Genomic DNA, 26,411 nt, shown 5'->3' on the forward strand with positions numbered 1-26,411 from the left:
GGCGGGGGCAACGTGCAAAGTGCTGGGATTCCGGAAAGCAGACCAACCTCTTTGTCTCATTTTCTAGCTCTAAAATGGGAGGTGGGGCCGAGTGTGGTGGCTCATGCCTGTAATCCCACCACTCTGGGAGGCCAAGGATGGTGGATTGTTTGAGTTCATGAGTTGGAGACCAGCAGAGCGAGACCTGGCTCTAAAAAACAGCCTGGCAGGCGCTTGTAATCCCAGCTACTGGGAGGCTGAGGCAAGAGAATTGCTGGAGATTGAGCTTGCTCTAAGCTATGACGCCCTGGCACTCTACCAAGGGCGACTAAGTGAGACTCTGTCTATAAATAAATAAATAAAATGGGAGGTGGGGATGGGAGGGCTGGATGGTCACCAGTCTAACTCTCTATTTCTTCCATCTATCTAGAAACAAATGGCAAAAATGAATTTAACCCAGTGTGGGACGGACTTGGGTCGATGACTCTTTGCTGACATTTGCCAGTCTTTAAACACAATGACATAACGTTTATTAAGGAATCACAGCTCAGAACCAAGACAGACTTGGTCCACGTTCTGTGAAAGCGTCCCCTCTGCATGGAACGCCTTCAGCCGCCCCGTTTAAGAGCCTGTGTTAAACGCCAGTACACGGCGGTGATCCCCGCGCACAGCTTCTCTCCGGAGGCATTTGGAACAAATACATCGTTCATAGATCTGCGCTAGGATTGCTTATGTTGTAGAATTTTAAAGAAAATAAATGCACCTAGATTGCCGATGTTTAAGTTCAACATATTTAACCGGGTGGGTCACGCCAGGTTCAACAGGAAACTTCAAGGTAAATAGTGGCCTCTGAAGAAAGGCCGGGTCGCTTCTGAGCTTTCCCCACGTCTCCCCAGAGCAGACGATTAATTTTTGCTTGTAACGCATAACCACGGCTGCCTGGCCTTGCAGCCGAGCGAGCCAGCCAGGGAAGACTCTGCCACGCTGCGGGCTGGGGGGAGACAGAGACTCGGGCTGGAACATCCCGGCCCAGTCCTGTCCCTGTCCTCCCCGGGGGGCTGGGGACTTGGTGACTGCTCCTCTCTGAACGTCGCGGCGTGCTGAGTCCGCCACACGGAGCATAAACTGCTTTCCCCAGAAGCAACTGCACCCGAAACCCTCCAGTCCCAGGAAGGGGATTAAGTGACAAAGAAAGGGCAGGCTGGGGGGGCGCTCCGTGGAGACCTCTGGGGGCGTGGCAGGGGCGTCCCCAAGGAGGGGCTCGGGGGCGAGCGCAGCCCCGCAGCGCGGCGGGCAGGCCAGGGGAGGAGAGCTGGGGGCGCGGTGCCAAGGCGCGGGGGGCGGCGGGCGGGGTCGGAGGCGCCCAGGCCCCCGGCTCTGCGGCGGTGGCGCCCGAGGAAGGGGCGGGAAGAGGCCAAAGGCCGCCCGCCGAGGCCGGCGCGGGGGCGAGGGGTCCGGTGGCCGCGCGCCCCGCCCCGCGCCGGGAACGGGCCGCGCCTCCCCCTGCCGCATGTGCGCGGTGTTGTGTGCCCGGCCCTGCTCCTCCTCCTCCCTCCCCTCCCCTCCCCTCCCTCGCCGCCGTCCCCTCCCCCAGCAGCCCCGAGTAAGCGCGAGCGCCACACAGCCCCGGGCCGCAGCCTCCGCCGAGCGCGCCGAGACGCCGAACAGGTGGCCGGAGGCTGCAGGCGCCGCGGCGGGGAGAGGCAAGGCAGCCCCGGGCGAGGCGAGGGCGGCCAGGCCGGGCATGCGAGCCGAGCGGCCCCCCGGCGCCGCCGCCTGCCCGCGCCCCTAGCCGCCCGCCCGCCCGTGCAGCCGCCCCGCCGCGCCGAGTGTCCAGCCGCCCCGGCCGCGGTCAGCGAGGGGCGCGGGCCGGCCCGCGGGGACGGCGGCATGAAAGTGACCGTGTGCTTCGGGAGGACCCGGGTGGTCGTGCCGTGCGGGGACGGCCACATGAAAGTTTTCAGCCTCATCCAGCAGGCGGTGACCCGCTACCGGAAGGCCATCGCCAAGGTGAGGGGCCGGGGACGCTCGGGGCGCGGGGCGCCGGGGGCGGAGGAGGGGGAGGGGGAGAGGGAAGGCGCCGGGATCAATATGGCGCTTCCTGGAAGCGGGAGGAGGGAGACGGCGGGGAGGCGGGGAAAGGGAAAGTGCGGCGGCCCGGCCGGGCCTCGCGGGCGCCCCCCGCCCCGGGCTGCGGGCGGCAAAGTTCTCAGCGCGGCCGGGCCGGCAGGGCGAGCGGGGGCGCAGCCGGGTGGCCGCGCCCGGGACGGTGTCCCGCCGCTCGCCGTCCTCTCGGGGCTCCGGCCGCGGGCCGAGGAGGCGGCGCAGCGCGGGCGGCCACGGCGCCTCCCGGGGGTCTGCACCCGGAGCGGAGCCGCGGGGGGCTCGGGCGGAGCTGGCCGGGCCCCTCTCCCGGGGCCGCGGGCCGTGCAAATCCAGCCCCAGGCCTCTCCCGGGCCCCAGGCCCCGCGAGCAAAGGCTGGGGAGGGAACTTTTTTGGTGCGAGAAGAGTTTAATTATTCCACACACGGCGGAGAGTGGCTGCGTTCCTGCTCTCTCCACTCCCTGGCTCCGGGCCGGGGGCCGCGGCCCGAGCCGTCACCTCCGCGCGGAGCGCGGGGACTGCAGCTTGGGGGGAGTCGCTGGCCCGACCCGGCGGGGGGCGACACCGCCTGCGCTCGCTGGCGAGCATTCGTGGAGCAGAGGAAATCTCGGTGATTCAGAGGCTCCAGTGCAGGGCTCCTTTAAAAAGCACCACCCTGGAATGGGACCCAATTAAAAGTTTTCCTGCGAGGACCTCGGTTGTCACCTACCTGGAACTCCTTCCATATGGGGCCAGCGCTGCGGAGCCGGGGCCAGATTTCCGAGGGCAGGAGAGTTCCCTCTTCTTCCTGGAGTGATAATATTGTCTCCACTTAACTGCATTCCTCTACAATGTGTCAGAAGTGAAAAGGCATTTTGTTAAATTGTTTTATCTAGTGTGTTTGACAACAGCCTACGCTGAAGTTTCTCTCCAGCACCTGAGGATATTCCCTGAGCATTCTGGCTGTTCCTTCCTGGCAGTGGGGTGGCTTGGCTCCTGTGGACTTTGGGACTGCAGATGAGGGAGAAAGTGGCTTTGTCAGCCTGATCTGAGTATACACAAGGTGCTTGGGATGGCATGCACCAATTCTCTCCGAAATTAAGAAGAAAAAAAAATCTTACTCTATTGGTTTGTTTTTAGTGTATGTTGGGAAAAAATAGAATACATTTGGCCCTTGAAAGATCATTTTGGGAGGTGTTTGGGAACTTGATATAAGTATGGAAGATTCCCTTCATTTAACAGGCTCCAAGATGTTCCTTACAGTTGGTTGAACATTTATTGAAAACCAAATAAAATTAGTGGAAATCGGTCACCTGTTTATCTGCAAAGCTGACAAGGGTGGAAAAACTCTCTAAACTTAACATTTAGCTTTTTAGAAAATCAGACCCTAAATTCCAGTGGAAACATTTATAAGGATTGTTTTTCAGCCGGAGTTTATGATCCGCATACTCTGGAAACCAAAATCATGAAAGGAAAGGGAAATACAATAACGTAGGCTCTGCACTGTGCTAGGTTCCTGACCAGGGAGAAGGTGACACATTTTCTTTTGCCTTACTAATCGTACATGCTTAAAATTAGTCATATTTCATCATTCACAAAATGGACATTGATTGGATTGCCTGTTTGGGAGACGCAAATGTAGTTGTTTGATCGACGGAGTTATTAAATCATTCCACATTTTTAAGCATTTACTATGCCCAAGGCACTGTTTTGGATGCTGGACATCTAGGGGACCCACCAGCTTCTTTGTGGAAAATGGACTGTACAAGTCGCAGGGCAAGAGGCCCCAGAGTCCTCCAGGTGGAAGTTGGCACGGAACAGCAGGGAGAAAAGGATGCGGTTGGGATGCTGGATGGGTATAGTTAGGAGGCTTTGGTGGTACAGTAGATCTTTTTAAATATTAGCAGCAGTTGTTTTGTAGGGACCTGGAGGCACAGAAAAGGCAGTGCAGTTTCCTTAGGGAAGTCTGGAAAGGCATCACAAAGAGAAAAGGCGCATGTGAGCCAGCGGAAGGGTGATGGTGTCATTAAAGCTGGAAATAGAGGGAGGATCAGTGATGTTTCTGGGCTTTCCGAAGTTAGTTATTTGAGACAGAATCTCAGGCTGTTGCCCTGGGTAAAGTGCCATTATATCATGATATAATACAGCAACCTCCAACTCTTGAGCTCAAGTGATCCTCTTGCCTCAGTTTTTCTATTTTTAGTAGAGATAGGGTCTCACTCTTGCTCAGGCTGGTCTCGAATTCCTGAGCTCAAGCAATGCACCCACTTCCGCCTCCCAGAGTGCTCCGATTACAGGCATGAGCCACCGGGTCTGAACAGAGACAATACACATTAGCACTGTTTGAACATTCACTTATCTGTCCCTTACCCATATTGCTCAATAGAACAAGACCAAAATTTTGTATGAAGAATTGGGTAGCTAGGTGGTTGTCCAAGTGGTGTTTCGGTTGCTAGGTGACATGTAGCATGATGAACTATCTTGTGGTGAAAAATGGGCGCAGATCATGTTTATGGCTCTGTATAAAAAGCCAACCCCTCCCTCCAAATAATAATAAAAAAAGGGAAAAGGAAGAGAGAAAAAGATCCCAACCTCTCAAGTCACAAGGCTTTCTCTGCACTAAGCATTTTGTGGGCTAATTTTTTTTTTTTTGTTGTTGTTGCAGTTTGGCTGGGGCTGGGTTTGAACCCGCCACCCTCAGCATATGGGGCCAGCGCCCTACTCACTGAGCCACAGGCGTCGCCCTGTGGGCTAATTTTTTTGGCATTACATTTGATCTGTTTTTAAGTTAAATCAGTTTTTCTGGACAGTGGAGTGGCATGACTTAATACTAGAAATGTCTTCAATGAATTGATTTGCAAAGGTTTACTCTTAGCCACATGTGTTTTTCTCTTGCGAAAAGATTCGAGCCTGGCCTGGGCCTGCTAAACAACAATGACAACTGCAACAAAAAATAGCCAGGTGTTGTGGTGGGCACCTGTAGTCCTAGCTACTTGGGAGGCTGAGGCACGAGAATCACTTAAGCCCAAGAGTTTGAGGTTGCTGTGAGCTGTGACGCCACGGCATTCTACCCAGGGTGACATAGTGAGACACTATCTCAAAAAGAAAAAAAAGTGGCTTGGTGCCTGTGGCTCAAGCAGCTAAGGCACCAGCCACATACACCTGAGCTGGCTGGTTCGAATCCAGCCCGGGCCCGCCAAACAACAATGATGGCTGCAACCTAAAAATAGCTGGGTGTTGTGGCGGGCACATGTAGTCCCAGCTACTTGCGAGGCGGAGGCAGGAGATCCGCTTGAGCCCAGGAGTTGGATGTTGCTGTGAGCTGTGATGCCACAGCACTCTACCCAGGGCCACAGTTTGAGGCTCTGTCTCAAAAAAAAGTGTTTTTTCTCTTGTGAAAAGATTTTTGTGGTTATGATCGCTGGTGGAAATGGCTGTTCTTCTCCGCCCAGCCATCCTCATCCTGAGCCTGTGCTCACATCCAGAGAACCGTATCACGTGGACTGTTCTTCCGAGGGCTGAGAATGGGAGGACTGGTCTGTCCTTGTCCTTGTGGCCTGATACCCATGACTCTTGATGGCCACAGAGTACAGTTCACCAACTGGAAGAATGGGGTTTGCTGTGTAGGAAATATGCTCTATGAAGAAATAATGAGACTAAATTCTTGCACTCAAAACGAGTGTCATCTGGGAGACAGAATATATAAAGCTGTAAACAGTAGATGGTAGCATCATTGGCAGCAGGGTGGTGCAGACAGTAATGGCTCCTGGATTTTGGTGGTGGTAGCTGTCATTAGGGGTGCCCGTAGGGAAGTCTCATTGAGTTACTGGGGTTTGCATTGGGCTTCATGGGTGGGAAGGCCAGCCTTGATTTTGGGCAGTGAGTGGTAACTGTGTGGTGTAGGGACCTCAAAAAGCACCTATTTGGAAGGCGCAAAGGCCTCTGGTTCTGTAGGTCTGTTTTAGGTGTGGTTATGGAATGTGGAGAGTGTCTGCCGTGAGTCTGAGAGGTGGGAGGGAAGGCATTCTAAGGAGGGAACAGTGTGAACAAAGGCCGTTCAGGCACACAAGACGGAGGGTTTGTGTCAGATAGTGGGTCAGGATCAAGCATAGGACAACCGTGAGTGCCAGGGCAAGATGCAGGGACTTCATGTGGTGTGACAACACAGAAGGAGCAGGCATTTGGCAGAGCAAAAGGTGGTCCTCTGGGACGATGACTTGAGCCAGTGGTCTGGATGAGATCTAGGAGGGATATAATTCTTTAGCATTTCAGTCTAAAGATCTGCTGCTCACTGGCTGCTGAGTGATAGAAAGGAGAAGAAACTGAAGGGGGGGGGGAGTTTTTGAAACACCTTTCCTCTGCCGCCTCCCACATAGTTTTCTTTGGAGGGGGGGCTTTGGATTAGGTTTGGACACCTAGGTTTGTTAGCCATTTATCCTTAAGCAAACCTACAGAGCCTCCTTTTTCTCATCTCTAGAATAGAATAGTTCTTGATAGGATTTATGCAAGTATTGAACAGGGTGATGGTTGAGAAACTCTTCAGCACTAGGTCTGGCCCACACTACCTGCTCAGTAAAGATTAATTGAGGGCTGGGCACTGTGGCTCACACCTGTAATCCCGGCACTTTGGGAGGTTGATGGGGGAGGATGGCTTTAGCCCAGGAGTTCAAGCCTGCAGTGAGCTACGATTACACTGCAGACTGGGTGACAGAGTGAGACCCTGCCTCTTAAAAACAACACCACACAAATTTGAATTGCTAATATGTTTTATCCACCAAATGGTTTACTCTCTGGGAATCTCTCCCTATTCCTGATTGGATTTTTCCTCTCTGCTTAAAAAGACAATGTGTAACTTAATTGAAAGAGAGGGTGGTAAGATTGTTTTTTTTTTTTTCGGCCAGGGCTAGGTTTGAACCCACCACCTCCGGCATATGGGACTGGCGCCCTACTCCTTGAGCCACAGGCGCCGCCCGGGTGGTGAGATTGTTAACACTTGCCTGTGCAGCACCACACTCAGGAGGCACGTTGTGTGTGAGTGTGTGGCCACAGAGAGTACAAGTTGCTGGTGTGAGCCTAGTGCAGGCTGGGCCTCTCGTTTTAGACCGCTGCTTCTGTTGTTCATGCACGTCCCTTTGGAATTATTTACTTACAATCTGTTGTTATTACAGCTTGAGTAATAATGCTTGGGAACAGAAGTGTTCTGGAGTTTGAATTTTTATTTTTTTTGAGACGGATGTCTCACCATGTCTCACTATGTTGCCCTCAGTAGAGTGCGGTGGCATAACACCTCACAGCAACCTCAAACTCTTGGGCTTAAGTGGTTCTCTTGCCTCAGTCTCCTAAGTAGCTGGGACTATTGGCACCTGCCACAATGCCCAGCTATTTTTTTGTTACAGTTGTCACTGTTTAGCTGGCCTGGGGTGTATGTGACTGGTGCCCTACCCACTGAGCAACAGGTGCTGCCAAGTTTGAAATTTTTTTTTTTTTTTTTTTTGAGACAAGAGTCTTACTATGTTGCCCTGGGTAGAGTGCTGTGGCATCACAGCTCACAGCAACCTCTAACTCTTAGGCTTAAGTGATTCTCCTGCTTCAGCCTCCCACGTAGCTGGGACTAAAGGCGCCCACCACCATGCTTGGCTAGTTTTTGGTTGTAGTTTGTCATTGTTGTGTAGCAGGCCCAGGCTCGAACTCACCACCTTTGGAGTATGTGGCTGGCGCCCTACTCACTGAGTTATGGGCACCTAGCCGAAGTTTTTTGTTTTTAATTTGGAATGTTTACATATATGTAATGAGATATCAGGGGGATGGGATCCAGGTCTAAACACAAACACTTATTTGTTTTATATAGACCTTATACACACAGCCTGAAAGTAATTTCATATAACATTGAAATTTGTGTACAAAACTAAGTAGATGTTAAGAGTTTACATGTGGAATTTTCCACTTGTGATGTGACATCACGACGGCACTCAAAGAGTTTCAGATTTTGGAAGGTTTTGGATTTTGGATTTTCATTCCAATTTTAGTACATGTGCTGCCGAAGCGAGCACAGATTTTGGATTTTCAGATTAGGGATACTCAGCCTGTATTTTTCAAACTTGAATGTTTGGATAGATACTTTTGCAAACGTGCTTTTCTTTTTGTGGGGAGAGGACCTGTTGATTACTCAGACCATGCAAATCACGGTCTTCACGAAAAGTCTTGTGTGTGTGACATTTTTCTGGGAGTAAAGGTATGACAGCTTGGGTGGTGCTGTGGCTCAGTGAGAGGGGTGGCGGGTTCAAGCCCAGCCCCGGACAAACTGCAACAACAAAAATAATAGCTGAGCCTTGTGGTGGGCGCCTGTAGTCCCAAGCTACTCAGGAGGCTGAGGCAAGAGAATCAGCTAAGCCCAAGAGCTGGAGGTTGCTGTGAGCTGTGACATCATGGCACTCTACCTGAGGGTGACAAACTGAGACTCTGTCTCAAAAAAAAAAAAAGGTATGACAGCTTGTTGCTACAAATGTACAAGCTTATTGAAATAACTTTTAGGAAAATAGTTACACTGTTACAGAGATTGAGAGAAAATAGAGGCAAGCATAGTAATAGTGAAATGAAAGAAACTTTGTTATTTATCACCATTTTCTGTCTTCCCTCTCAAAAAGAGACTAAACATGTTTGAAAGGCTGCTCTTTCTAAGATTGGACTCTCATTGTCTTCTGCTGAAATGCCCCTGTATGCTCTTTACTCAAATCCTGCCGCCTCAGCACAGTCTGTCCCTTGGAGGGACCCATCCTGCCTTCCAAACTCTCCACATCCCGTACTCCACCCACTTGGACTCGCCTGCACTTTCCTGCCTCCGCTCTGGCATTTGCTGCTGCCTCTGTCTGGAACCTGAGCTTTCTCTCTGCACTCATTCATTGAGTCTCAGCTCAGACCAGCCATCTTGGGGAGGCTGACTCTACATCCCAAGTGGTCTGGGTTTCTTCCTGCCTGTACTTCTCTTGAGGACGTCTGCAGGTCCAAGTGTGTGTGCGCTCATCTCTCTGCAGGTGAGAGGCGTGAAGCAGTGGCTGCACCTCAGTTTTACGTGTGTAGCCTGCGTCTGTCACGTAGTAGTCACAGAGGTTGAGTAAATACAGAGCTGAGAATCATCACATCACATGTCTTCTCTCTCTCTCACACACACACAAATACGCTTCTGCTCAGAAAACTATAATCTTGCTAATTTTAAGGATTTTAAAGTTTGGTGTTGGCTGGGGAGGGTGGGTCATACCTGTAATCCTAGCACTCTGTGAGGCTGAGATCAGAGGGTGGCTTGAGCCCAGGAGTTTAAGAGTAGCCTGCGCAAGCAGGCGACCCCATCCGTACTAAAAAAGAAAAATTAGCTGGTTTGGTGGCATGAGCCTGTAGTCTCAGTTATGTGGGAGGCTGAGGCAGGAGGATTGCCTTTGAACTCAGGAGTTGGAGGTTTCAATGAGCTATGATGACACCACTGCACTTTAGCTGGGGTGACAGAATAAGGACCTGTCTCAAAAAAAAGTTCAGTGTGTTTGGCATACTGGCACAAATAGCTTGTAATTGAAAACTAAGATTTAGTGAGATTTGGAGTTTCTTAGAAGTTATTCTTTTGTGTCAGCTATTTTGAGGGAGTTTGGTTTGTTTTTCAGACTGAGCTGATGATATGCTGGGGTTGGTACTGGGCTAGGTTCAGGGCAGGTGGCCAGGGCGGTGTGGGAATCTGGCCCCAAAACACACCTATGCTTGGTCTGGTGCTTCTCATTCTGTCAGTTCGGATCCTTGGGTCAGTGCCAGGAGTAAACAAATGTTTAGGATCTCAGATTCATGGGAAAAGCACTTCTTGGCTCCTGGTGAACATGGATGAACTGGTCGTGGAGGGAACGTTTAAAGTCCCACTTGGACTCCAGCTCACTGATGGATACACCATCTGTCCTGGGAGGTTTGCACTTCCCAATAGAGTTGGATGCAGGCCGATCGTAGGGAACACTAGATAGATGACCAGAGCCGTTTATTGTTTTTAAGGGTGAAAAGACGTATGTAAATTTGGGCCAGAAGGTGCTTTCCATAGCTCCTGCCCATCAGGAAGGTCCCACAACTTTCCAGCTGGGACCAAGGTCCACGGCAGTAGAATGGGGAGGGAGTGGGGAGGTCGGAGGTGTGTTAGTCAATGTACACAATTTTACCCATTTTGGGTACTCTTTCTGTTTTACGTGGAGTATAGTAAAGCAAACCTTTAGGAAAATAAATTCAGAGTTCAGGGTGGCGCCCGTGGCTCAAAGGAGTGGGCGCCGGCCCCATATGCCAGAGGTGGCAGGTTCAAACCCAGCCCCCGCCAGAAACTGCAAAAAAAAAAGAAATTTAGAGTTCAGTAGGAAGATGACTGTTTTTATCTCTTAGTCATTCTTTTATCATGTTTGATGTTTTTTCCCATTTGGAAAGATTATGTACCACTTAGAGGTCTGTGTCTTCCATTATCGGGCCTACCATCTCCAGGTGGTTTATGCTGCTAAAACATTGCTTTTGTTTATTCCTTTTTCTCTGTCATTTGATATTGGCACTCAACAACTAAGATCTCAAGCGAGGCTCAGAGCCTGTAGCTCAGTAGCTCAGAGCTGGTGGGTTCGAACCTGGCCTGGGCCAGCTGAACAACAGTGACAACTGCAACAAACAGAACAAACAAAGATTTCAAGCTACATGTCCTAATGACTTGAAATATCAGTTACTCAATATTTTTTTCTCTTAAAGATAGACTACATTATACATACACATGTAAGAAAGGAAAACACATGTCTACACAAAAACCTGTACACAAACGTCCATAGCAGCATTTTCATTGTGGCCAAAAGCAACCTAAATGTCCATTGTGTAAACAAAAGCTGGTTTATCTACACAGTGAAGGACAATTCAGCCGTAAAAAGGAGAGAAGTGCTACTACCCATTTGTGCTGCCACATGGACGAACCTTGAAGACGCTATGCTGTGTTGAGGAAGGCAGTCGTAAACCCCAAATACTGTATCGTTCCATTTATATAAAGCAGTGTTTCTCAACCTTCCTAATGTTGCAACCCCCCTTTTTCTTTTTTTTGAGACAGAGCCTCAAGCTCTGGGTAGAGTGCTGTGGCATCACAGCTCACAGCAACCTCCAACTCCTGGGCTTAAGCAATTCTCCTGCCTCCGCCTCCCAAGTAGCTGGGACTACAGGCGCCCACCACAACGCCCGGCTATGTCGCAACCCTTTTGAGGGTTATATTGCTGATATAAAGTGACCTGAATGGGCAGCTCTGCAGAGACAGAGAGTGGTGTTTGCCTAGGCTTGAGGGGTAGTGGAGAGTGTTAATGGGTACAGGCTTTCTTTTTGGGGTGATGAAAATGTTCTACATTTAGGGCGGCACCTGTGGCTCAAGGAGTAGGGCGCCGGTCCCATATGCCGGAGGTGGCAGGTTCAAACCTAGCCCCGGCCAAAAACCAAAAAAAAAAAAAAAAAAGAAAATGTTCTACATTTAGATAAGGTGATGGTTGCACAAGTCCATGAATATCCTAAAAAATCACTCAGTTGTATGCTATTTCAATGCATGGATTTTATAGTATGTTTTTATATCTCAGTGACGATGTTAGAAAAATAGACTACACAAGCCATTATTAACCAGGCTCCATTTTTCGGTATTTTATAGTTCAGAGAGTGCCATAAAATAACATGTTATTGTACAGCAGAGATACTCAGACAGAGATACTCACGTGACAGCTGGCTGGTTTTAGGAGTTTTCCAGACAATCTCTGCTTTCATGGGGGGTGATTATCCAGTCCATCCTATTACTGTCTGGTGAGCCCTGACTGCTAAGCCCCCAGGTCCCCTGGTCTTTACTTACTAACCTCCCCTCCCTCCACCCCACCTCACTCCTTTAAAGTCTCAACAGCTATTCCGCCATCAGCCAAGACTCCTTTCTGCCCAGCTCCCCAGCTGTCTTTGTTGTGTGGAGTTTGATTAAGGTGCCCCAAGGATGTACATCATGGGAGAACTCTTCCAGTTTTTTATTTTTGGCTTTGTCTGTCAGAGATTTTGAGCTTTGGCAAACCTGTTCTATTTTATGTCTGCAGTAAGGGTTGAAAAAACTCTTTTCATCTGTGTTGTATTTTTATTTTCTAAGCTCAACATTAAATCCAGAATTTAAAAAATAAACTCTTTTCCAGGGAACACATTTTCTTATACCACAAAGGCCTTCTTAAGATGTATAATGTATAATGCTGCAACCTAATGTGCAGAGTCACTTGTGAGTAATGTTTAGCCGGGTTCCTGCCCAGCAGGGTTATACTCTAAACGGGGATTTCTTTCATTACAGCCAGCAGCACCTGCAGAAGAGGGAGGTAAATGCACAGGATATTGGTTTCTGATGCACTACCGCACAGGATATGACTACACACTAAATCCATTCAAGTCGAATGTAGGATTTGGTACCTACCTTTACCACTCCGTTAGCGATCTGGAGAAAACCTTTTAGACCCATCCAGTGTATCTCTAAGTGTGTCCTTGGATTGAGAACTATTTAAACAACCTCTACATCTGGAAGATGGTGGCATGTTTTGGCACTTGTACTGTTAAGAAATATGAAATTAATACATTTTAAATTACAAAGGCTCCTCCTACCTGGAAACCTAGAATGCTAATAATCCCCTGAACATTCTGTGCTGGGGCTAGTGCTATCTTTCATTATGTTATGACCCACTGCTTGAAACACAGGTGTTTGAAAACATACAATTAGCTGAAGGTAGTTTGGTAGTGGGTGTATTTTCTTGTAGGAGACGGGCCCATCACAGTGGCACACTCTGGATAGCCTGCAGAAGAGGACTCTCTAAGACATTTGTGTGTCTGAGAGTGAGAACAGGAACTTCTGAGCACAGGATCCTCGCCTTCTAAGACCACCTACTTCATGGGGTTGTTGTCAGGGTTCAAAGAATGTGAAGCCGAGCTCCGTGGCTCACACCTGGAATCCTGGCACTCTTGGGAGACTGAGGCAGGTGGATTTCTTGAGCTCAGGAGTTTGAGATCAGCCTGAGCAAGAGCGAAGTAATAGCCAGTTTTTGTGGCAGGCACCTGTTGTGCCAGCTACTTGGGAGGCTGAGGTGGGAGAATTGCTTATACTGAGGAGTTTGAGGTTGCTGTGAGCTGTGATTACACAGCACTCTGTTTTAGGGGAGGAGGGCAAAGTGGTAAGACACTGTCTCAAACAAAAAACAAAACAAAAAAACCCCAAAAATAAAACAAAGAGAATGTGAAAAGGTGTTGCAGGAAGGAAAGAGGAATAGATGTTAGATGTGTTCTTTTGTTTTGCTAGCAGTGGTTGGCAAAGCTTTCTAAGTGGTTGAATAAGCTTTTCTAAATTGTTTTTCTCTTCCTCATTTGGACTGGATGTGGGAAATTGTATGGTGAAACTCTCCCCTTTAAAAAAAATCGCTCAAGAAAAACAACTTCTGCAATTTAAGAAACACAATCCCAGTGACATCGGTTTGGAGGCACCAAAGATGTCCATAACTGAAGAGCTTCCCTAGCTTTGGTCTTGGGCTCCCCCTACTCTGAGCTTTGGCAAACCCCACAGTTTCTGTGAACTTGACTTCCCATCTGTGATTCGGGAAGGTTATTAATTTTTTTTTTTTTTTTGGCTATCATGAAGATTAAGTGATTTAATGTAGACAATGTCCCTGTCACATCCTAGATTCTTTTTTTTTTTTTTTTTTTTTGAGACAGAGCCTCAAGCTGTTGCCCTTGGTAGAGTGCTGTGGCATCACAGCTCACAGCAACCTCCAACTCCTGGGTTCAAGCGATTCTTCTGCCTCCGCCTCACAAGTAGCTGGGACTACAGGCGCCCACCACAACCCCTGGCTATTTTTTGATTGCAGCCGTCATTGTTGTTTGGCTGGCCCGGGTTGGATTTGAACTTGCCAGCTCAGGTGTATGTGTCTGGTGCCTTAGCCTCTTGAGCCACATCCTAGATTCTTAGTCAATATTAGATCTTTTTCTCTCCTTTCAAGTTTTAAATGTAGATTAGGCACAATTTTAATGGCCAATTCACAAAATTGACTTGATTTTTATTTGATTTATGGTATCAAGTGTTCTTTTTCAAGATGATCTGCTACAGGGCCACTCCCCCGACCCCAAAAGTAGAAAGTTTCATGGTTAGTATTTGTAAGTAAGTTGGAAATAGAGAAAAAAATTCTAGTTCCAAGAATATTCAGATCACCCTGTAGTTTTTTTTTTTGGTCAAGGAGAAGCATTTGTCTATTGTAGTTGTGTTGGGTTTTCCATTAGCTCTTATTACTCTCCAAAAGAATTGCAGCTGCTACGTTGTTAGGTCAAAGGAAATTATGTAAAATTTATTTGCTGTCTTTAAAATATTTTAAAAAGCCCAGCTTCCACATTTTCCATTAAAAAAGCCTTTTAAAACCCAGAAAGGATAGAACTAGCAACTGTAAATGCTATTGATCTTTATAAACTGCCCAGATGTTTTACAGACCTTTAGCATTTATTAACTAGTAGTCATCCTGAGTATACCCTGGGGCTCAAAGAGATAATCTAAAGTTATAAAATGAAATGAGAAAGATGACGTTTTTGTGACTTCTGTAATCCTTTATTATATAGGCCTCTATAATTCATGTGCCCATAACACTTCTGTATTCTTCTCTGGATCTTAAGAGGGTGATTTGGGGCAGCTAAATCAGCAGTAAAAGAACATAGAACGTCTTTTGCTGCAGTAGTTAGTTGTAAGGGTTGACAGATCGATGTAACTTGAAGTACTTCGGTTCAGCTAAAGGCACCCAGTGCCAATCACCTGGAGACTTCACCCAGGAGTTGACCTACTTATCCTCCTAAACAGGGAGTGGTGTCTTGAAGACTCATTTAGGTTCTGGGCGGGGCAGGCACCGTGATTGCATCAGATTTTCGAGTTGTTCCCAGCACAACTTTGTGTTCCAGAGGACCCCCTCCTCTCATCCAGGTCTTCCATACCACAGTGTTGAAAGTTGTTTTCCTCTTTGTGGACTTTAAATGTCTCATTAATTACAGTAGTGCCGCTGTCCTTCTGTTTGTATTTAGAGAAGTTGCTAAGTAGCGATTAAAATAATAAAGCTGAACCAGTTGTGCAGCATTTACATTTTAACTCTGATTTCTTCTAGTATTTGTTTATAAACACTGTTTCGCATGAGTGCATTTGAAAGCCAAAGGAAAAAAAGAGATTGGAATTTTATATATGCGTATCTCTTTTCCTTCACAGCTTCCTTTGTTTTTGTGCTTTGCTGATGAGAGTGATGAATGGTGCTTTCAAAAACTTTCCAGAGTGCTGAAAACATTTTCTAACAAAGCGGTAGAGAAATAACTGGGAAAATCCAGACAGATTTTGGTCGGTGGGATTTTAGTTTGAAACAGGTCTTGGGTTCCCTCCCACGTCTGCCTATGAGAAGTTTGCTTCTTTCTTTTTGGATTCTGGGGAGTGGTATTTTCAGGTCTGCCTTTGCTTTTGATGTCATAAGGCATTTTAGTCAGGACTCAACGATCCAAAGCTCTTCCACAAGAAGTGCTGTTATCAGGGACAAGATTTATCTGTGTATCAGTTTGGGCAGTTGTTGACAAACAACAGTGACTGTAACAGTGGTACCTACCACATTTTTTCGGTTCCAACTTACTGAGAAGGAATTTCAGAGAGATATGGAGATATCCAGGAGATAGTGGTGCAGAAAATAGTGGTAAGCCCAGCACGGTGGCTCACGCCCGCAGCCAGTAATCCTTGCACTTCGGGAGGCCAAGCGGTTGGATTGCTTGAGCTCAGGAGTTCGAGACCTGCCTGAGCAAGAGCAAGACCTCTTCTCTACTAAAAATATAGAAAAAAACCTACCTGGGTGCTGTGGCAGGCACTGGTAGTCCCAGGTACTTGGGAGGCTGAGGAAGGGGATTGCTTGAGACCAAGAATTTCAGGTTGCTGTGAGCTGTGATACCACAGTGCTCTACCCAGGGCGACAGAGATTCTGTCTCAAAAAAAGAAAAAAGTATTAGTTGTGTAACCATTCTTATCAAGAGTAAGGGTTCTAGCACTTTTATGGCACATGTTGTGTTTCAGGCCCCGAGTGCTGAGCTCATGCAGTTGCAATAGTGATGTCCTTAGTTTGCGGGCGAGGAAGCTTGGGCTAGCGAGGATAGGAAAGTTCCAGAGGGCTGCACGTCTGATGCATAGCTTGACCTTCTTAGACAGATCCCTCTAACTCCAGAGCCTGCACTAGGAGTCTCTACCCTGTGAAAACTACACTGTGGCCCATGATGTTGTCAGAGTAAGGAGTACCCACAGGAGAAGAACAGGCTTTTTCTCTGACTTGGGTTTTCTTGAACAGCATGTGGATTTTGGGGACAAGTGCCCCGTGGGGGTGACCTTTAAGTCAAAGAGGCCCGGCCACCCTCACTCCTCAAGTGTGGCTCCCGGACCAACAGCGCCAGCATGTCTTGGAAACTCATTGGAAATGCAGAACCTCGGACCCCATCCTCGACTTTCTGTGCACGAGTCTGAATTTTAACCAGACCTCCAGATGTCACCAGCGCAGTTCCTCTCAACCTTGGCAGCAAGGTGGGGGCACCTGGAAGGTTTTTAAAAAACTGACGCCCGAGGTCCTCACAGACCAAAGACCTCAGCTCTGTGTGAGTCAGGGTTGGCTAGTGGCTTTGGACAAAGCTCTCCAGGTGCTTATCTGTGCAGCCAGGGTGGGCACCCTCCAGACCCTGTGGGCTGGGCTGCCTTCTATGATTTGGGACCCTGCTTGTTTCATAGCTGTGCTCTGAAATTTCCAGAACATGTGAAATTTGAGGGGATCAGCCAGGTGCTCCAGGCCTGGCTGGCCACTTGCGTGACTGTGGGCCAGTCCATTCGTTTTCATTTCTGACTTTTGGAGTCTCACCCTTCCTCAAACTCCTGAGCTCAAGTCATCCACCCTCCTGGGCTTCCCAGAGTGCTGGGATTACAGGTGTGAACCACCGTACCTGGCCAGCTGTGAGCTTTTAAAGATGTCTCAAAGTCTTGTCTGAGTTTAGGAGCGACTCTAGTCAACAGAAATGAGCCACAGGGTTAATTAAGGAGGCGCAGAGAAGGATAGCACAGGGTTTTTGTAAAGAGAGGGGGAAGGAGCAGCTAGGCTGAGTCGAATACTTGAGTTGTGTTGTGAGCCAAATTGTGTCCTCTGGGTATTTGTGATATATATATATATATATAACAGGACATCTACGGTTTTTGGTTTGTGTAGAGCAGAGAAGAGGGCTTGCGAGCAGAGGACTAAAAATACCTTTCTTGCTGGAGTTTCTTTTCAAACCTGTTTGCGGATACGTTGTGTATATTGGAACAACAGTACTACCCTGTTTCCCCGAAAATAAGACATCCTCCGAAAATAAGACCTACTTACAGGAAAGATAAGACGTCCCCTGAAAATAAGACCTAGCGCATCTTTGGGAGCATACTTTAGAATAAGACACTGTCTTATTTTCGGGGAAACAGGGTATTAGAGAAAACAGTTGGCACACTTGCCCAAGGCCAGCAATATGTATACACTTTTATATTCTTTCTTTTGGATACTCCCATTGAACAGTTCTCACCCTGGCACCAGTGTGCCTGTGGCCCGGCTCTTGCTGGCAAGTAGAATCTTCTGGCCATGCTACCCCATGAAACTAACCGTGGGTCAGAGGATCTATCCAGGGATCTGTTTTATTACCTAGGACATAGCTTTGTCATTTTTCTTTTTCTTGTCATCATGTCATAAATATCCTGTGTAATTCGTACAGTTTATATAGTCCTAAAAGTAGGGTGAATGGGACAGATTACCAAGCTGGCATTATTATTATTTTCATATTGTAATGAGGGTACGTACAGATATTTAGGTTACATTGTTTTCATTTGTTAGGTAAAGTAATGGGACAGATTACCGAGCTGGCATTATTATTATTTTCATATTGATAATGAGGGTACAGATATTTAGGTTACATTGTTTTCATTTCTTAGGGTAAAGTTCAAGGTGTAGCTGAGCCCGTCACCCAAGGGGTGTGCTGAACACCCAAGCTGTCATTATTAACACATAATTTGCCAGCCTTGCCCTGGCCGGCTGGGTCCACGCAGCTGCTGCTCTGGGGGCGTCTGGCGCCCCTTCCCCAGCTGCTCCTGCCAGGCCTGTGTACACAGCAAGCTGCGAACAGAGCATGGGGCTCCAAGCGTGTGTGTAGCATGAGTGAGAGGTGATTAAAACAGGAAATAACTTCCTCAAGGGTACTTTCAGAGCTGCAAAGTGCAGTCCTTTGCAATAATATCTAAAAACATCGTGAACGTATTGCATCTCTAAGAACTAACTCATCCTGAATTTTATAGACCTGATGGAAATCACTTACGTTAAAGGCATATCGAATCTGATGGTGATGCCCGTGCAAGGATTTTTTAAATCCTGCTCTGCAGTCTCAGTGCTTAAGCTCAGGTTGGGTAGTAAAAATGTCTAGAAAACGAATATTTATTTAGGTATTGCTGCATCACACTCCACCCAAAACATCAGGGTTAGGTCAACAACTCTTTAATTATATCTCATGATTTTGTGGGTCAGGCATTTGGGCAGAGCTCAGCTGGGTTATTTTTCTGCTTCACTTGGGGTTATTTGGGGGTATTTAGCTCGCAGGTGACCTGCTCTTAGAGAGTCCATGATGATTCTGTTCTCATGCCTGGTTGGACTCTGCTGGGATGTTGACTAAAGCATCTGCTCATCGAGTCCCCCAAATAGACGTCTCGGGAGAGTTGGATTTCCTGTCCTGTGGCTCAGGGCTCCTAGAGAGAGTGTCCCAAGAATGAGGAAGAATAGTGGTCGCTCTCCTAAGACTTAGCCGTGGGAGACAGTGCAGTGTCATTGTCCCTGTATTCTATTTCCAAAATCAGGGACTGGGACGTGGATGCCACTTTTCAGTGTGAGGGTGTCAGAGCCCTTGCGGCCCTCTTTATTCTGTGATAGGTATGTGTGCGTGTGTACATCTGTGTGTGTGGCTTACAGCATCCCATATTCTTTTTATGGCTAGGTGTCGTCATTTTAAAGTTGTCTTTTCCTTGATCCGGGCGAGGGCAATAAAAAAACATATAGCCATGAACTTTTGCAGCCAACAAACCAAAGAAGTAGTTTATGTTTATATTTCATGAGCCCAAAGATCTGACAGCTCTCCCAGGCTGTATGATAGAAAGAGATAATGGTAATAATATCTTAGGTTTATGTGACATCTTGTTCTAAGAGGTTCACAGCGGGCATGCCACTCATCATTCCTGTGTGGGAGTATCTTGCGAGGCAGATTAGCCACAGTACCCCCAGGTTCATACCCAGAGGAGGGAGTGCAGTGATTCCATCAGTCTACTGATGAACAGTCTTCAGAAGGCAGCTCTTGCAATGATCTCTTCACCGAAGAGGAGTTGAGTATGAATCTACCTTCCTTAGATATGATTCTAGACTATGGTGGAAACTGACTTTTATGTGTCTGGTAATAATTTTAAATTATATGCCATTTTACCAAAGAAATGTCATGTTTAAAGAAGAGTGATTTTTTAAAATTTTGTGGGGGGAAGCTTAGGGGTGTTACATCACAGGGTTGTCTGGAACAGGTCAAAGTTTACACACTCAGCAGAGAGACATGCAGAGGAAAAGGTAACGGTGGTTTCTGTAGCCATCCCTGTGTGAGGTGTGTGGCTAGAACATGGGGTGACCTTAGAAGCGGAAGCTCTTGTTGCCTGGATGGAATCTCTTCCCGAGCTCCTCCATCATGGGAGAATCTCCTTGTGCTTATCGGTGATGAAATGGAGTTTTCAAGGATAGTTTGTACATTCAGAGCGTACCCTTTGAGTATAGTTCAACTCTCCAGTAATACTCTCAGTGTGGTGTTGCTTAAATTCATTCAGTTTTACTTAATATGAGATACTTAACATATAATTGACAGGTATCAGGCTTTGGCAATAAATACTTCTTCAGCTATATATTTTTTTGTTGTTGTTGAGACAGAGTCCCACCCTATGCCCTAAGCAGAGTGCAATGGCATCATAGCTCACTGCAACCTCAGACTCGGGCTCTGGGCCTCCCGCTGCCTCAGCTCTGGAAGCCGCTGGGATTATAGGTGCTCGGTGCAGCACCTGGCTGGGTTTTTCCATTTTTTTAGGAATCGGGGTCTCACTCTTGCTCAGGCAAGTCTTGAACTCCTGAGCTCAAGCTATTCTCCCTCCTCAGCTCTCCCACAGTGCTAGGATTACAGGCGTGAGCCAACATGCCTGGCCAGCCATTATTTCTTGTGCTATCTCCTGGTTCAGGGATGTCACACCCCATGTGAACTAATTCACCCTCTGTATTTCTACCGGAGTAAACCTCCTAAGGACAGCTTCCATCATCTCTCTCTTTAGTACAGAGAAGTCCATGGATTCCAGCCTATATCTCCACCAGCTTGTCACTTTACCCTGTCATGGCAGAACAGTCCCCTCTTACTGTCCCCAAAGTTGTGCCATGTTTCCCAGGTTCCTTTGTATAGTTTGTCCCTGGTTTTCCCTCATCAGCACTGCTGACAGACCTGTCCTTTTTGTTTAGAAAATTTCAGAGGCTCCTTCTGGCCTTCAAGTCACCAACTCCCTGCCCCCTTCCCCCCTCCCCCCCTGCCCCTGTCCCCAGTCCCAAGTGTATTCAAGGCTATCTGCTCTGGACCCCAGCTCCTTTCAGCATCACACCAAGTACCATCACTGGAGCTACACGGGGCCATCCTCCTTTTAGCTCCAGGTGCAGCCCAGGTGGTGCCTCCCCTGATTCCCCACCCACAACCCAGAGAGATTGAAAGATTCATATGTTGAGTTCAAGGGATATGAAGAATCACTGTGCAAACATGTACTTTTTGAAAGGAAGTCATCTCGATAATTTTGACTGTGTTATTACATGTTTTATTAGTTGTAAATAATTAAAAGAGGATGAGCTTTTAAGAGAGAAGCAGCTGATACTGTCAAGAAAAATTTCTTAGATGCTCTTTTCTTCAGAGTGGGTGCTCCTCCCAGCAGGGTGGGTGCTCCCCCCAGCTGCCTGGCTACGAGAAAAACCCACAGTGTTCTCCAGTTCCTGCTGCTAATGACTGTGGCTCAGCTGGCTGGATTTACTGTGCTCACTTGTCATGGTGGATTCTGAGTGGACACACTAGTTCCAGGTGGTGGATGACTTTGTCCATGGAGCAGATAAAAGAGGGTGAAATGTATCCTTTATGGGAAAGCAGGGTACTTAGAAACTGCAGGGCAGCCGTGACTAATGCTGTAGGTAGTTATTAAGAAATACTCCTCTGGCTTTGTAAAGCCCAGTCTTTTTCATCTTTCAGAATTAAAACTGAAGGAATATTTGGGTGTTTTTTTTTTTTTTTTTTTTTTGCACAGTCACTGTTCTCTGCCCAGTGGAGTCAGTGAGTGATATGTCGGTCATGGGAGGACAGGTGCTGGTATATTAAGAAAACAGGGGAGCTGGGGGGCTGAACTGTGCAATTGGCACGTTGATTGCTAGGCACCTTGGGAAGAGCCGTTTGTGTTGTCCCTGATCTTTGCTAGGCACCTTGGGAAGACCCGTTTGTGTTGTCCCTGATCTTTTTCCTGCCTACCCATGTGTGGTCCCCCTGCACTGGGTGGAGGGAGGTGCTGGAGAGGTTAGAGTGGAGCTGCAGGTCCGGGAGGCTGGGAAGAAGTCCATGTACAGCCTAGGGTTTGCAGGCCTGTGGGTGACCTTGCTCTGTGACAAGGGGCCGAGGTGGTCTCTGGGTTGCTGTGCACACCGGGTCTTTTGCTTTCCCATCTTGCCACGTGTCCCTCCTCCTTGTCTTTTCCCAAGGAAACTGAAGCAATCTGTTTGCATAACGCAGTAGCTTGCCCTCTAAATCAGAGCTCAGCACTGGCTTGGACCACAACTTCCTGGGGAAGGGGGCACGGCAAGGGCCGTGTGGTGACACAGTACAGGCAGCGAGTGAGACTGGGGCTGTCCACGACTGCTGTGACGCTCCTGCTTTGAGGGCTGTCGCTGGTGGCAGGCTCAGTTCTCAGGAGCTTTGTGAGCCCCAGCAACTTGGGGATGGACACTCAGGTGGTGGAGACTCAGGCCAGCTGCTTCTGCTTGGGACTGTCAGGGTTTCCCACCCCAGTGGTGGAGCTGAGGTGGCCGATGTCTTCCTCTGTAGCTGCTACTTGTTGATGACAGGGACAGATTTATGTGCCTGTCACTTAGGATGGCATAGAACCTCACGCAATGATCGTGAGGAACTGTCTTATAGGAAAGTTTTGTGTTATCTAACTGGATAGAGAAATACGCATTTTAGAATAGTTAGGCTGTGGCTTGTCTTGTTTCCTCCAAGTGGAATTATTTTCTGTTTTATGGTGCTCTGAGATGATCAAAGTGTGTGTGTCTGTGCACACATCTGCGTGTGGTGTATCCGTGTGTATACACGTCCGGGTATGTGTTTGCACTTGGGAGGCTGGGATGGAAGGGATTGTTACTACCTAACTCGACTTCCCAGTGAAAGGCTTCGGGTTTATTTTACAATCACAGGCTGCCTTTGGGTTTGTTTCAAGTAATAAATGATTCTTTTATGTAACTCCATGGATTAAAGAAATCCAGTCGGTTTCTGTATAGCTCAGTAAATCTTAAAATAAAAAAAAAAACCCACCTCTTTTATACTGGGGCGTTTCCTGGAAAATTTAGAAGAGAATTGACAATGAAATTTTCATTTTTATTAACTGAGCTGTAACTTGATTTTCTTTCTTTTTTTTGCCGTTTTTGGCCGGGGCCAGGTTTGAACCTACTACCTCTGGTATATGGGGCTGGTGCCCTAATCCTTGAGCCTCAGGCAACCCTGTAGCTTGATTTTTTTATGTTTCAGGTTAAAAAATGACACTCTTACCCCCTTTCCTCATATTCCAGCTTCTCATTTGCTTGCAACCACTGCTTCTGAGTTTCCATTCTCTATCACTTTCAGTTAATCTATCACAGGTGCTCTGGGTGGGCTGTTGGTGGTGAAATACTTTTTTTTTTTTTTTTTTTTAAGAGACAGAGTCTCACTATTTCACCCTGGGTAGAGTGCCCTGGTGTCACAGCTCACAGCAACCTCCAACTCCTGGGCTTAAGCGATTCTCTTGCCTCAGCCTCCCGAGTAGCTGGGACTGCAGGCACCTGCCAGGATGCCCAGCTATTTTTTTGTAGCAGTTTGGTTGGGGCCGGGTTCGAACCCACCACCCTCGATATATGGGGCCGGCATCCTACCCACTGAGCCACAGGTGCTGCCCAGCGGTGAAATACTTTCAGCATCTTTTCCCCCCTTGTTTAAGCATCAGCGTGATTACTGTGCATGCCTCCTTGGGGATCAGAGTGTTTTGGTAAATTAGTGCTGGTAGAGGAAGTGGAAGACAATTGTGTTTTATTTAAACAAATATACTCTGCAATTTATTTTATTGGATTTTGTCCTTTGAATGAGAACACCCAAGTGATCCTATTACAGTTGAGAAACTGCTTGCTCGCCAGGCTTCTCTGCCTTTGAAAGCACATAAGTCTTTAATAAATGAGGCAATTTCCAGATTCATCCATAATTAACCAGGAATATGACAAGTTTTATCTCAACTCAAAGTGTTCCAATATTTCAGACAGTCTGCTTGTACAAGGCAAAGTGTCTTCATGGTTTGTTTTTGTTTGATTATTTATTTGTTTAGAGATAGGGTCTTTGCCCTTTTGCTGGGGCTGACATATAATGGTATCATATCTTAGCACAGCTTCAAACTCCTGGGCTTAAGGGATCCTCCTGGGTCAGCCTCCTGAGTAGGTGGGACCACAGATGTGCACCACCACGCACATTTTTACAATTTTTTGTAGGGTCTTGGTATCTTGCCCAGGCTGATCTTGAACTCCTGGCCCCAAGTGGTCCTCCCTTATTGGCCTCAAGAAGTGCTGGAATGACAGGCATGAGTCACCACACCCAGCCCAGATGATTTGAAAGAAGATAATAAGTCACCTATAATCTTGTCACCTAAAGTAATCTGAAATTTAAGAGTATTTCTTTTTCTGTCTTTCTGTATATTTGTGTGAATATAAATACAAGTGCTTTTTAAAATAATTAATATCGGCTGGCGCCTATAGCTCAAGTGGCTAAGGTGCCAGCCACATACACCAGAGCTGGCGGGTTCGAATCTAGCCCAGGCCTGCCAAACAACAATGACAATTACAACCAAAAAATAGGCGGGCATTGTGGTGGGTACCTGTATCCCAGCTATTTGGGAGGCCGAGGCAAGAGAATCGCATAAGCCCAGGATTTGGAGGTTGCTGTGACCTGTGATGCCACGGCACTCTACCCAGGGTGACAGCTTGAGGCTCTGTCTCAAAAAAAAAAAAAAATAATAATAGTTAAAATTATGCTGCCCATACAATTATTCCTACTTACTTTACTTGAGGCTCTGTCTCAAAAAAAAAAAAAAATAATAATAGTTAAAATTATGCTGCCCATACAATTATTCCTACTTACTTTACTTTATATATACATTTTCCTCATGTCTTTCAAACATTTTATTAAGTTTAGAGGCTGTATAGCATTTCCTTGTGGGGATATATCAATATATACCTATTTGACTATTGTTGGGAATTTATTTCCTCACTTTTCACCATTTAAGACTATTATCATAATCTTAGTCCCTAAAATTTGGTCCACAGTTGTGATTACTTACTTAAATTAGGGTTTCAGAAGTGTAATTATTGGGTGGGGACGGCATGAACTTTCCAGGGTTCTCAGTTTGGACGGCCTGCTTTTCAGATGGGTAGCAGAGTGTTCCCCGATCTGCCTGGGAGCTCGCTCTCTGTGTCTGCCAGGGAGACCTCCTGGGTCTGTGGTGACCTCCTGGGTCTGCCACCATGGCACAGCTGTGAGTCTTTGGACCTCATTTTAGTCATCTGTTAGTGGAGCCATAATACCTATTTGTTTTTGAAGATTAAATGAAGCCGAGTGCAGTGGCTCATGCTTGTAATACCAGCACTGTGGGAGGGTGAGACAAGTGGATCGCTTGAGCTCAGGAGTTTGAGACCAGCCTGAGCAAGAGCGAGACTCTGTCTCTACTAAACATAGAGAAACTAGTCTGATGTAGATGGCACATGCCTATAGTCCCAGCCTCAGGCAAGAGAAGTTTGCGGTTGCTGGGGGCTATGATGCCACAGTACTCTACCCTGGGGTGGGGTAGGGGCCTGAGAGAGTGAGACTCTGTCTCTAAACAAAAAAGAAAAAGATTAAATGAGAGATAGGTGTCTAAAGGACCTGAGCTAGATCTTGGTCCAGGATCGGGGGTCTCTCAATGTGGGGCTGATCCCATGTCCTGCATTTAGATTCTTCCCTGCAGAGTGATGAATTGGGAGATGACAAGTTGCTGTATCAACTTGCCCTACACATTTAGTCAGAGCTGCTTTGAGCTGGAGTTCTGTGTAAAATAGTTTGAAAAGCAACATTTTCTTCTTCTTCTTTTTTTTTTTTTTTTTTTTTTGAGACAGAGTCTCACATGCCCTCGGTAGAGTGCTGTGGCTTCACAGCTCACAGCAACCTCCAACTCCTGGGCTTAGGCGATTCTCCTGTCTCAGCCTCCCAAGTAGCTGGGACTACAGGTGCCTGCCACAACGCCCGGCTATTTTTTGTTGCAATTTGGCTGGGGCCGGGTTTGAACCCTCCACCCTCGGTATATGGGGCTGGTGCCCTACTCACTGAGCCACAGGCACCGCCCCAAAGCAACATTTTCTGTTAAAATCCTGGGAATGTTAGGTGGAGTGGAGTTCTAATGGTGCATACTTTCCCATCCATCCACATGGCCCGCCTGCATCTTACCTTTGGGTGAGACTGTCCTGTTTGTGAGTGGACGATGGGCACCCTCTGCTCTGTGCCTTGGATGTGGACGTTTTCCACACCTTTTCTGCTAGCCTGACTGGACTATGACTGTGAATGTTATCTTTTCTCCACTTTAAAACTTATACATTTAATTTCCTTCTGTGGCCTTCAAGAATTTCTTCCATCTGTTGTTTTTTTTTTTTTGTTGTTGTTGTTTGTTTCGCTTTTTTTTCTTTTAAGAGACAGGGTGTTGCTCTGTTCCCCATGCTGAAGTGCAGTGGTGCCATCACATCTCATGGTAACCTGGAATTTCTCAGCTCAAGTGATTCTTCTGCCTCAGCCACTCAAGTAGCTGGGATTACAGGCACACATCACCATGTCCAGTTAAACATTTCTTTCTTTTTTTTTGGAGAGATAGGATCTTGATATGTTTCCCAGGCTGGTTTCCTGGCCTCCTGCCCTGGAGCAA

At 47.3% G+C, this 26,411-nt stretch overlaps 1 protein-coding gene across 21 annotated transcripts in view; it reads left to right on the forward strand.

Annotated features, from left to right (window-relative positions):
- Nucleotides 1-1,573: 1,573 nt before the first annotated feature.
- The window catches only part of PARD3 (par-3 family cell polarity regulator), a 760,426-nt gene continuing 735,588 nt past the window's right edge, over nt 1,574-26,411 (forward strand). For 20 of the 21 annotated variants that reach the window (XM_053573201.1, XM_053573216.1, XM_053573211.1 and 17 more), the window contains exon 1: nt 1,576-1,989. In XM_053573201.1, the coding sequence (XP_053429176.1) occupies nt 1,870-1,989 (120 nt within the window). In that variant the 5' untranslated portion in view covers nt 1,576-1,869. Of the gene's footprint in view, nt 1,990-26,411 lie in introns of all 21 variants that reach the window. The other variant, XM_053573215.1, reaches the window with a different exon arrangement.

Source organism: Nycticebus coucang, chromosome 20, assembly GCF_027406575.1.
Source record: "Nycticebus coucang isolate mNycCou1 chromosome 20, mNycCou1.pri, whole genome shotgun sequence".
In the NCBI taxonomy this organism is placed as follows: Eukaryota; Metazoa; Chordata; class Mammalia; order Primates; family Lorisidae; genus Nycticebus; species Nycticebus coucang.